General features: G+C 44.8%; 1 protein-coding gene across 1 annotated transcript; it reads right to left on the bottom strand.

Moving 5' to 3' along the window:
- Positions 1-6244: 6244 nt before the first annotated feature.
- Positions 6245-6911, bottom strand: LOC125546638 (GATA transcription factor 17-like; the record flags this gene model as incomplete). The annotated part of the gene is made up of 2 exons (XM_048710816.1): positions 6245-6713; positions 6795-6911. Coding segments are annotated over 2 exons (507 nt in total), but the record flags the coding sequence as incomplete, so codon positions are not given.
- Between the last annotated feature and the right edge of the window lie 4631 nt (positions 6912-11542).

Raw genomic sequence — 11542 nt, 5'->3', positions numbered from 1 at the left:
TGCATGCTTTTAATGCCTCACTGTTACCGCCGCTATCGATTGATCATATCAGGTGCCATCCTTCTAGAGTCCCACCCAATGAAAGTCTGAACAGTGTTAGGAGATGACCTGTCACAGCAAGCAAAAAAGCACTGCTGCAATGGCCCATGTAGGTCTCCAATTCCAAATCACCTTGCTTGAGTGCTCGTATGAGCTCTGGATATGCTCTCGTATTGTCCCAGGTCGTACTGATTTGTCACTTTTGGCGAAATCTGACGAAGCTATTTCTTTGGTTTGAGAGAGTCAATCTGTATTGCCTAGGACAATCCATACACAAGGTTCTCTGGTTGTCTAGATTAACTAATAGGATGGAAGTTTAAGTTTGTTGAAGGTGTTTTTTTAGAGCCTGGGGCCTGCTTTCATTTCATTCTCTTGGGCTCTTCTCTTAAAATACCTGACCAGGTGCCGCTGATAGTTAATACATCAATAGCTTGGATGGTTCTGTATTTGTTCTATTTAGACTTATAATTTTTCGAGAATTATAATGGAGTATTTTTTAGGTTGTCTTGATCTAGAGCTTTTATCGCCTCTCTAATAATCTGTTGAAAAGAAACTTTTACCTGGAGCATCCTATTGAATATCTCTTCCTATCAGTACATATAACTAATATGTGATGTCATGTGTACTGCATACTGTATGGTATGCAATCCACTTATCCAGGATTCTATGGTCTGCATTAATAATGGAATTTGTATTACTGGAGGTGTTATTTAAGTGATATTTTTTCAGGTTTGGTATCACTTATGTCCTTGGTAGGAGATCTTTGATCAGGGACACCATTGTATAAAAGGTAATAACTGAGAATTCATGGGCAATGTAAAATTTGCAGTATGATATTTTCATGCAGTAGTTACTTGAGTGTCGACTTTTTCTGTATCATTGTTTCACTTTTTTAGAATTAATGATTTATCCAGTTCTACACACTGCATGCTCGCCATGGAATTGTAAATATCATATTGGCCTGAAATGGGCGCGTGACGACTACGTCTGGCAGGAGATGGAGCGCCAGCACCGCGCCCTCAAGGAGATCGCTGCCCGGCTGCGGCCGCGACGAGGGCGCCATCGTCATCCTCGACGACAACGACGACGACGCACCCGGGCCGTCCAACCCCCACGCATCGGCGACACGGGTCAGGGGTGCAACAAGGACGACGGCGACTACACCACACTAGTAGAAAACAGGGCTTTGGTTCGGCCAGAAAAGAGCATTAATCCCGGTTGCATTACGAACCGGGACTAATGTGAGCATTAGTCCCGGTTCGAGCGGCTAGGGCACCGTACAAGCATTAGTCCCGGTTCAAATGGGACCTTTAGTCTCGGTTGGTGCCACGAACCGAGACTAAAGGGTGCGATGCCCATTAGTACCGATTCGTGGCACGAACTGGTACTAAAGGTTAGACCTTTAGTCCCGGTTCGAGCCACCAACCGGGACAAATGGGATTGAGGCATTAGTACCGGTTCGTGGCACCAATCGGTACTAAAGGTAGTACCGGTTGGTGCCACGAACCGGTACTAATGGTGCAATTTTCAAATTCACCCCCCCGTGTATCGCCTTTTCAGTTTTGTAAAAAACAAAAGAAAATGGTAAAACTTCAAAAGTTAAAATCCTTCGAGATGTAGTTATGTTACTACATAGGAAAATTTAAAAACTTAAATTTGGACATGTTTTGCAAAAAGTGTAGGGAAAATGTAAAACAGCTATAACTTTTGCATACGATGTCAGAAAAAAGTATAATATATTAAGATGTTCAGCACGAAAATCCGCATCTGATTTTGACAGCCTATGGTCTGTTTGCAAATTTTTAGAATTCTCAAATTCTAAAAGGAAAAAAGTTATGCTTAAATTTCAGTTTTTTTTTGAATTTTCGTTAAATCTGGTCAAGCTACTTATTCAAGAAGTATTAGTGTTACTAAATAATTATTCAAGAATATTAGTGTTACTAAATAATTATTTCAGTTTTTTTTGAATTTTGGTCAAATCTGGTCAAACTATGGTCAAACTGTGGTCAAACAATGGTCAAACAACTTATTCAAGAAATATTAGTGTTACTAAATAATTATTATTTTTTAGAACGATAGTTTCAAACTCAAACAATGAAATGTGTGACTTCATGCTCAAGCTAAACTCCTGAGAGTTAATAGGATTGACATCTTATTATTGTCAGGAAAACAACAAGTGCAGACTTAAAAACGAGGGAGAATAGAACCCGAAAGTTGCGCGTGCTCAGGCTGGGGTAGTGAAAGGATGGGTGACCATCCGGAAAGTTAGATGATTTGGAATGATGAGGGGTGATTAGAGATTAGAGGTTAAATTGAGCAGTGATGAGGGGTGATTAGAGATTAGAGGTTAAAATAATTCAGAAATTTGAAAATTCAAGATTTTTTTTAAAAAAATCATAATTTTTCTTTTAGTACCGGTTGGTGTTACCAACCGGGACTAAATGTGGACCTTCACGCAGCGGCCACGTGGAGAGCCTTTAGTCCCGGTTGGGGGGGGGGGGGGGCTTTAGTAACGATCCTTTAGTCCCGGTTCCAGAACCGGGACAAATGACCCTTTTTCTGGCATGTAGAAGGTTGAAGGCGGCGGGCGGCGGCGGTAGCGTAGTAGTAGTAGTCGTCGTCGATGTTTTTAGTTTGTTTTTAAGTTATGTTTTTAATTTATACAAATATCAATGAAATACCTATTTTTTTTTTCAAATTTGTGTCGTGTTTGGCCGAATTTTAATCGAGTTTGGTTTTAAAAAAACGGCGTCTAGGGCGACCTCGGGGCAGTGGTTGGGAAACCGACCACCCCACGCCTATTTTATCGCCAGTTGGCCCCCAGACGACGCTATTTTAAGCCACTGGGAAGCCGAACGGCTGGACATGCTCTAAGCTAGAAAAACCGTGGATTGGATTCACCTGTATGAACCTATACGGTAAAATCAAGTGACAAATAATACCAATATATATAAGTTCGTGTTGAACTACCAACATTTGTTGTGTTCATTCGATCCCAGTACGATTACAAGTTTACAACTATACCAGCTCCTAACATAAAGTCTCCACTCAAATATATTCTTTGGTACTATTTTCTTTGTCCGCAATTAATTGTTGCATAAATGGAAGTATCTAGCTGAATATATTTTAGTTCTAGTCACATATATTTTCATCCATTTCTATGACAATTAATTTGAGACGGAGAGAGTATTTTATTAGCTTAAAATATTACATCGAGACAATACAAGTATAGAACTTCAAGAGTACACACCCGGCCTTGTAACGTTAAACCCCTCTTTCAATATGACCCGTCAACCGGTAACATCGACACACACGGCGATGGCGGTGCGGGCCTAACCAACGTATGGAGTGCCGGCAACGCTGCCAGTCCCATCGAAGAAGACACGGACCCGCTCTCCGTTTAACCCAGGGGCCACGCTGGTGCCGTATGGGAGCACCTCGATGGCGACGTCGGGCCTGTCGGTGCCGACCTGAGTCACGGCCTGCGTCGCCGGCCAGCCCACCACCTCCGGCCACGACGTCTTGGCGGTGCTCATCTTCTGTTCCTCCTTTTCTCCTCGCTCCTGAGATCAATCTGCAGCACAAATGCACAATGTGTTCAGTCGTGAACGTTTAGATGGACACAGAGTAGAACAAAGATTGCAAGAGGGGATGCATGTACGTACGAGCTAGGTAGAACTACACGAGTGCTGGATGAGCTGCTGCTTGACTTGTGCTGTGACTATGTTAGATATGGATGATACTTATAGGGCAGCCGGAGGATGATACGGTGTGCACAGGGCATGTGCCGCCGTTGCCGGAACCTTGGTTTTGTCATCCCCTTGTGTGCTGTGACTAAGTCTGCGAGGCCACATGTGTTCGAAAAATGTTATTAAGGTACCCCTTGTGCGTTTGGATCTATAGCAAAAACTATCCTAACCTAACCAACCAAGAATTGGTATTTGGTACATGAAATGTTTTCTAGCTTTTGGTCTGTTATTTCAATTTAAAAGGGAGTTTGATGCTTTTGGTACATCAAACTCCGAGCAAAAACTATCCTAACCTGCATGGATTTTGTCCTCCTTGAATTGTCGCTCTGCCGGGCTTGTTTTATTTTTTGGGGGCAAATGAGAGCCTCCCTCTCCGATTTCATTTAAAGAAATCATATGGTCTTAGGCAGACTACATACCCCAACCAAACTACCACTACTAAGTTGCTGAGCCTGACAGAGTGGATAAAGACAGAAAATCAAGTTTTGTATGTAGTTTGGTTGTCTGCATTCCCCAGTATGAATGAACAAAAACACACGAACGAGTGTTTGGTTGCAAGCCCTTGCTACCTAGATGCAAAGTGGTGCCGTTTGGTTACATATAACACATGTGTTGTGATAACCTCTTGTTTGAGTGGTGAGATTTGATACGTCTTCAATGTATCTATAATTTTTAATTATTTTATGCTATTATATTATCATTCTTATATACTTTATAGCCAACCAAGGATTGGTATTTGGTACATGAAATGTTTTTTAGCTTTTGGTCTGTTATTTCGATTTAAAAGGGAGTTTGATACTTTTGGTACATCAAACTCCTAGCAAAAACTATCCTAACCTGCAAAGATTTTGTCCTCCTTGCATCTGTTGCTCTGCCGGGCTTGTTTTTTTTTTGGGCAAATGAGAGCCCCCCTCTCCGATTTCATTTACAGCTCGTTTGGCTCCTATGATTTAATTTCATTTGGCAGAAATCAAGTGAAATGAAATCTCTATCAGATTTCATTTGGCAAAATCCAGATTCCAAATCCAAATTTTAAGTTTGGCTGTCACTATGATTTTGAGAAGAAATCCTTACCAACAACAAACTTTGGCCAATTGGATCCCGCGACAAGGCTCATTACGACCACTGGGTCAAGTGTATATGGCGGGCATAACTAAAGTGGCTGATTTGTTGAACGAGGAAGGTTCAGGCTGGGATGTGCACAAGATCGACGCCATGTTCACCCCTTCAGATGCTGATGATATCAAACAAGTAGCTGTGGGGGGTGTTGGAGCCGACGACTATTTGGCTTGGAATGGTACAAAGAATGGGGTGTTTAGTGTGCGATCGGCAATACCATTTGGCGGTCTCACTGAAGCGTGTGAGGACTGGACAGCCAGCCTCTTCATCTTCGGTACAGGACCACAGTGGATACCTGGGCTTGTGGAGCACAAATGCACCAGGCAAGGCCAAAATCCATGTCTGGAGGATGATCCGCAATGGCCTGGCTGTGGGTCATGAGCTGCACCGACGTCGGATCAAACCGGGGGTGTTCTGTGTGGCCTGCGGTCGTGAGGAGACGGTGTTTCACAGATTCTGGGCTTGCCCACACTCCTCCCAGTTTTGGCAGATTTTGTCTTCAGAGAAGGGCGTTGCGGTGGCAGCACCACCGCTTCCTATGGACTCCCAGAAGGCACTCTCGAGCTGGCTGCTTTCTTTCTTTGCAGGTGCAAATGAAGATGAGAAACAAGCTATGATTCATGCAACGTACGGGTTGTGGCATGCTCGTAATGAAACACGAGATGGAAGAAGGATTGCTCATCCACGTGAGGTTGTCGAAGGTGTCTACTCACACCTGGTGGAGTGGAGAGATGTTCATGCTGTGGAAGCAAGGGCTCCGAAGCCTCGTCAGGTGCAGAAGTGGGAGGCCCCGGCGCCGGGCTTGGTTAAGGTAAACTCGGATGGAGCTGTCTCCAAGCAGAGAAACTCGGGGGGCAGGGGTGCGGTGCTTCGAGATCATGGTGGAGCTTTCAGAGCTGGGGTATGTCACTTCTTCCCTAACATGGCGGTCCCTGAAGCCTCTGAGATTCTTGCTTGCCAGCGGGGTGTGCATTCTTGCTTGCCAGCGGGGTGTGCAGCTTGCTGTCGAGCTTGGTGTTCAGCGTATACACCTTGAGCTTGATAGCATGGCTGTGGTTCAGATGTTAAAACAACCTGGACGGTGCCTGAGTGCTGTTGGCCCGTGGATTCAAGAGATAAAGGAGCTGCTCAACTCTTGCTTGGAATTTCGTGTCGAGTGGGTGCGTCGTTCGGCAAACGTTGCTGCTCATAAATTCGCTAAAGTAGGTGTGGGTGATGAGCTATGTAAGGTGTGGTTAGGGTCTCCCCTGACTTTGTGCTTGATGTAATTGCTGATGACATTTCCAGCTTTGCTGGCTAAATAAAGATGCAGCAGCGTTGATCCTAAAAAAAAAAACTTTGGCCAACAACGCTTCTTCATATTCATCAGCGATCGATCCAACTGACTAACACGATTGATCAACCAAAGACCAAGGTTCAGGCGTATATTACACCTGATGAGAGCGACAGGAGGAGTATGGCGGCCCGCTCCTCCTCGCCCAGGCACGACGGCTTCCTCCGCATGCGGCGTCGCTGCTTGAGCACGGCGTCCTTGGCGAACCCCACCATGTGGAGCTCAACTGTGTGCGTCGTCTTTGTAGTCGTCTTGGTCTTCTTGGTGCTGGCCTTCTCCTCCCCGGCCTTGTCGTCGTCGCCGGCCTTGTCCTCCTCCTGGGTAGAGGCCTCGGCTGTGGCTGCGGCTGCAGCTGCGGCAGCCTTGGATAGGGCGTCGTCGTCCCTCTTGGGCTTCCTCTTGGCCTCCGGGTCGAGCCCCATGGCCACCCGCCGCCTCTTCCGGTACCGGATCCCGCACGCCTTGCACAGCGACTGCAATCAATCAAATCAATTCAGATCAGTTGATCAGATCGATCGGATCGGAGATTAAGAACAGTCAGGACATGGGGATGCCTTTGGCCTGGCGTTGGGATGCCATGCCGGTGGAGATGGACTCCGGTGGCCCGGGTCCTTGGACTGGGCGGCGGCAACAGATCTTGTGGTCGGTTGTGGCTGAAGGAGACGCGGGCGTCAGGGACAAGACGAGGGACGAGACTTGTCTGCTCTCTCGGCGTGTGCCTATCCGTATTTCCGCGTACGTGACTTGATTTAATTGGAACAAAATAAGTCCCGCCCCCATCGCTTTAAAATCAGGCAAGCTAGATCGAAAAAAAATTATATGAGACCAGGTCTCGCAGTTAGCAGGTGAGACCCGTCCTGATGGATGACACGTGACATTCACAAATCACAAAGCATCTAATCTCTCTTCCCCATGATTTTAAGTGAGGGGTGCTTTATGATTTATGAATGCCACGTGTCATCCATCAGAATGGGTCTCACGTGAGACCTGGTCTTATAGAATTATTTTCCAGCCGGATCCCAAGACGAAGGCGTCGGGGCTAAACAGATTTGGGGAATCACACGTACCTTGACGGGATTTGGTTTTACATACTGTTTCAATCAGCTCGATTTGTCAAATGATTTTCCACGCCAAATTCTGGGCAGCCAAACACGTTCATGTTGAAATTCACAAATGAATTCCGCAAATTTTCACCCAAATGATGGGTGCCAAACGACCTGTTAAAGAAATCATATCGTCTTAGGCAAACTACATACCCCAACCAAACTATCACTATTAAGTTGCTGGGCCTGACAGAGCGGATAAAGATAGAAAATCATGTTTCGTACGTAGTTTGGTTCTCTGCATTCCCCAGTATGAATGAACAAAAACATACGAACGAATGTTTGGTTGCAAGCCCTTGCTGCCCAGATGCAAAGTGGTTGTTTGGTTACATATATGACATGTGTTGTGATTATCTCTTGTTGGAGTGGTGAGGTTTGATACGTCTCCAACATATATATAATTTTAATTGTTTCATGCTATTATATTATCATTTTTATATATTTTATATTATTTTTGGAGACTAACCTATTAACCCAGTGTTCAGTGCCAGTTCCTGTTTTTGCGTTTTCTTTCTTTGATAGAAAAACCATGCCCCCTCTATTCCATAATGTAATGCGTCCATGCTTTTCGGGATCCAACTTTGACCATAAATTAGACCAATAATACACAAATCATTTCACTGAAAAGTTACACCTTTGAAAACTTCTTTCGAATACGAATTCAAAGGTATCTGTCATACTCCCGCCGCCGTCACCCAAGTTGGTTAAATTTATGGTCAAAGTTAAATCTCGAAAAATGTGAGTGCACTACGTTATGAAATGGAGGGAGTACCAACAAAGTCCAAACACAATGAAACTTTATGATGATTTTTTCTGGATTATGAGAGACCCTAGAAGCTTCGGGGAGAGACCAGAGATGCACGAGGGAGCGACAAGCTCATCAAGGCATGCATCTAGAGTATTAAGTTCATAAGAACAGAGTAACACATTAGGCAAGATGACATGATGTAGAGGGATAAACTCAAGCAATATGATATAAACCCCATCTTTTTATCCTCGATGGCAACAATACAATATGTGCCTTGCTGCCCCTGCTGTCACTGGGAAAGAACACTGCAAGATTGAACCCAAAGCTAAGCACTTCTCCCATTGCAAGAAAGATCAATCTAGTAGGCCAAACTAAACCGATAATTCGGAGAGACTTGCAAAGATAACCAATTATACATAAAAGATTTCAGAGAAGATTCAAATATTGTTCATAGATAAACTTAATCATAAACCCACAATTCATCGGATCTCGACAAACACACCGCAAAAAGAGTTACATCAAATAGATCTCCAAGAAGATTAAGAAGAACATTGTATTGAGATCCAAAAAGAGAGAAGAAGCCATCTAGCTAATAACTATGGACCCGAAGGTCTGTGGTAAACTACTCACACATCATCGGAGAGGCTATGGTGTTGATGTAGAAGCCCTCCATGATCGATTCCCCCTCCGACGGAGCTCCGGAAAAGGCCCCAAGATGGGATCTCTTGGGTACAGAAGGTTGCGGTGGTGGAAATAGGGTTTCGTGATGCTCTTGGATGTTTTTGGGGTATATGGATATATATAGGAGAAAGAAGTAGGTCGGTGGAACTACGAGGGGCCCACGAGGGTGGGGGGCGCGCCCAGGGGGGGGGGGCAGGCGCGCCTCCCTGCCTCGTGGCCTCCTTGCTTCTTTATTGACATCCACTCCAAGACCCCTGGATCACGTTTGTTCCAAAAATAACTCTCTCGAAGGTTTCATTCCATTTGGATTCCGTTTGATATTCCTTTTCTGCGAAACACTGAAATAGGCCAAAAAAACAGCAATTTGCACTGGGTTTTGGGTTAGTAGGTTAGTCCCAAAAATAATATAAAAGTGTATAAATAAGCCCATTAACATCCAAAACAGATAATATAATAGCATGGAACAATAAAAAATTATAGATACGTTGGAGACGTATCAAGCATCTCCAAGCTTAATTCCTGCTCGTCCCCGAGTAAGTAAATGATAAAAACAGAATTTTTAATGTGGAATGCTACCTAGCATAATTCTCAATGTAATTTTCTTTATTATGGCATGAATGTTCAGATCCGAAAGATTCAAGACAAAAGTTTAATATTGACATAAAAATAATAATACTTCAAGCATACTAACTAAGCAATCATGTCTTCTCAAAATAACATGGCAAAAGAAAGTTCATCCCTGCAAAATCATATAGTTTGGTCATGCTCCATTTTCGTCACACAAGAATGCTCTCATCATGCACAACCCCGATGACAAGCCAAGCAATTGTTTCATACTTTAGTAATCTCAAACTTTTTTAACTTTCACGCAATACATGAGTGTGAGCCATGGATATAGCACTCTGGGTGGAATAGAATATGATGATGGAGGTTATGTGGAGAAGACAAAAAAGAAGAAAGTCTCACATTGACGTGGCTAATCAATGGGCTAGGAAGATGCCCATCAATTGATGTCAATGCAAGGAGTAGGGATTGCCATGCAGCGGATGCACTAGAGCTATAAATGTATGAAAGCTCAACAAAATAAACTAAGTGGGTGTGCATCCAACTTGCTTGCTCACGAAGACCTAGGGCATTTGAGGAAGCTCATTGTTGGAATATACAAGCCAAGTTCTATAATGAAAAATTCCCACTAGTATGTGAAGGTGAAAAAACAAGAGACTCCCTATCATAAAGATCATGGTGCTACTTTGAAGCACAAGTGTAGAAAAAGAGGATAGTAGCATTGTCCCTTTTTCTTTTTCTTTTTTGGGCCTTTCTTTTTTTATTTGGCCTTTCTCTTTTTGTATTGGGACAATGCTCTATTAATGATGGTCATCGCACTTCTATTTATTTACAACTCAATGATTACAACTCGATACTAGAACAAAATATGACTCTATATGAATGCCTCCGGCGGTGTACCGGGAATGGCAATGAATCAAGAGTGACGTGTATGATAAATTATGCATGGTGGCTTTGGCACAAATACGATGTCAACTACATGATCATGCAAAGCAATATGACAATTGAGGGAGTCCTGGATTAGGGGGTCTTCGGACAGCCAGACTATATCCTTTGGCCGGACTGTTGGACTATGAAGATACAAGATTGAAGACTTCGTCCCATGTCCGGATAGGACTCTACTTGGCGTGGAAGGCAAGCTAAGCAATACGGATATGGATATCTCCTCCTTTGTAGCCGACCTTGTGTAACCCTAGCCCCCTCCGGTGTCTATATAAACCGAAGGGTTTTAGTCCGTAGGACAACATACAATCAGACCATAGGCTAGCTTCTAGGGTTTAGCCTCTCTGATCTCGTGGTAAGATCAACTCTTGTAATACTCATATCATCAAGAATAATCAAGCAGGACGTAGGGTTTTACCTCCATCAAGAGGGCCCGAACCTGGGTAAACATCGTGTCCCCTGCCTCCTGTTACCATCCGCCTTAGACGCACAGTTCGGGACCCCCTACCCGAGATCCGCCGGTTTTGACACCAACATTGGTGCTTTCATTGAGAGTTCCACTCTGTCGTCACCATAGGGCTTGATGGCTCCTTCGATCATCGCTAGCGATGCGGTCCAGGGTGAGGCTTTCCTCCCCGGATAGATCTTCATATTCGGCGGCTTTGCACTGTGGGCCAATTCGCTTGGCCATTTGGAGCAGATTTAGAGCTATGCCCCTGGCCATCAGGTCAGATTTGGAAACTTGAACTACACAACCGATATCCGCGGAGACTTGATCTTCGACGGATTCGAGCCCATGCCGGACGCGCCGCGCAGTCATGATGAGCAAGACGTAACTCTACCGTCGGACAGTGTTCGGGAGATCGCATCCGCAGCTACTCCGTCCATCAATCCGAAGCAAGTCGTGCCATCCGAGAGCGGAGGGATGGACCCCGCCATGGAGGTCGCACTCTTAGTGGCGATAGAGTCGGATACTGACTTCACCCCTTACGAGAGCCGTGTCGCCAAACCACTGGATTCATCTCCGGCCACGGACTCCGAGCCGCTCATATCCGTGCCCGTCGAGTCCGACTGGGCGCCAATCATGGAGTTCACCTCCCCGGACATCTTTCAGCACTCACCCTTCGGGGATGTGCTAAATTCATTAAGGTCTCTCTCCCTGTCAGGAGAACCTTGGCCGAACTATGTCCGGCTAGAATGGGATGCGGACGACGAAGAAATTCGCTGCCCACCCACCACCCACTTAGTAGCCACTGTCGACGAC

This window comes from Triticum urartu, chromosome 3, assembly GCF_003073215.2.
Source record: "Triticum urartu cultivar G1812 chromosome 3, Tu2.1, whole genome shotgun sequence".
NCBI classification, from domain to species: Eukaryota; Viridiplantae; Streptophyta; class Magnoliopsida; order Poales; family Poaceae; genus Triticum; species Triticum urartu.
The sequence above is the reverse complement of the archived record's forward strand: the minus strand, read 5'-3'. Positions and strand labels throughout refer to the sequence as shown.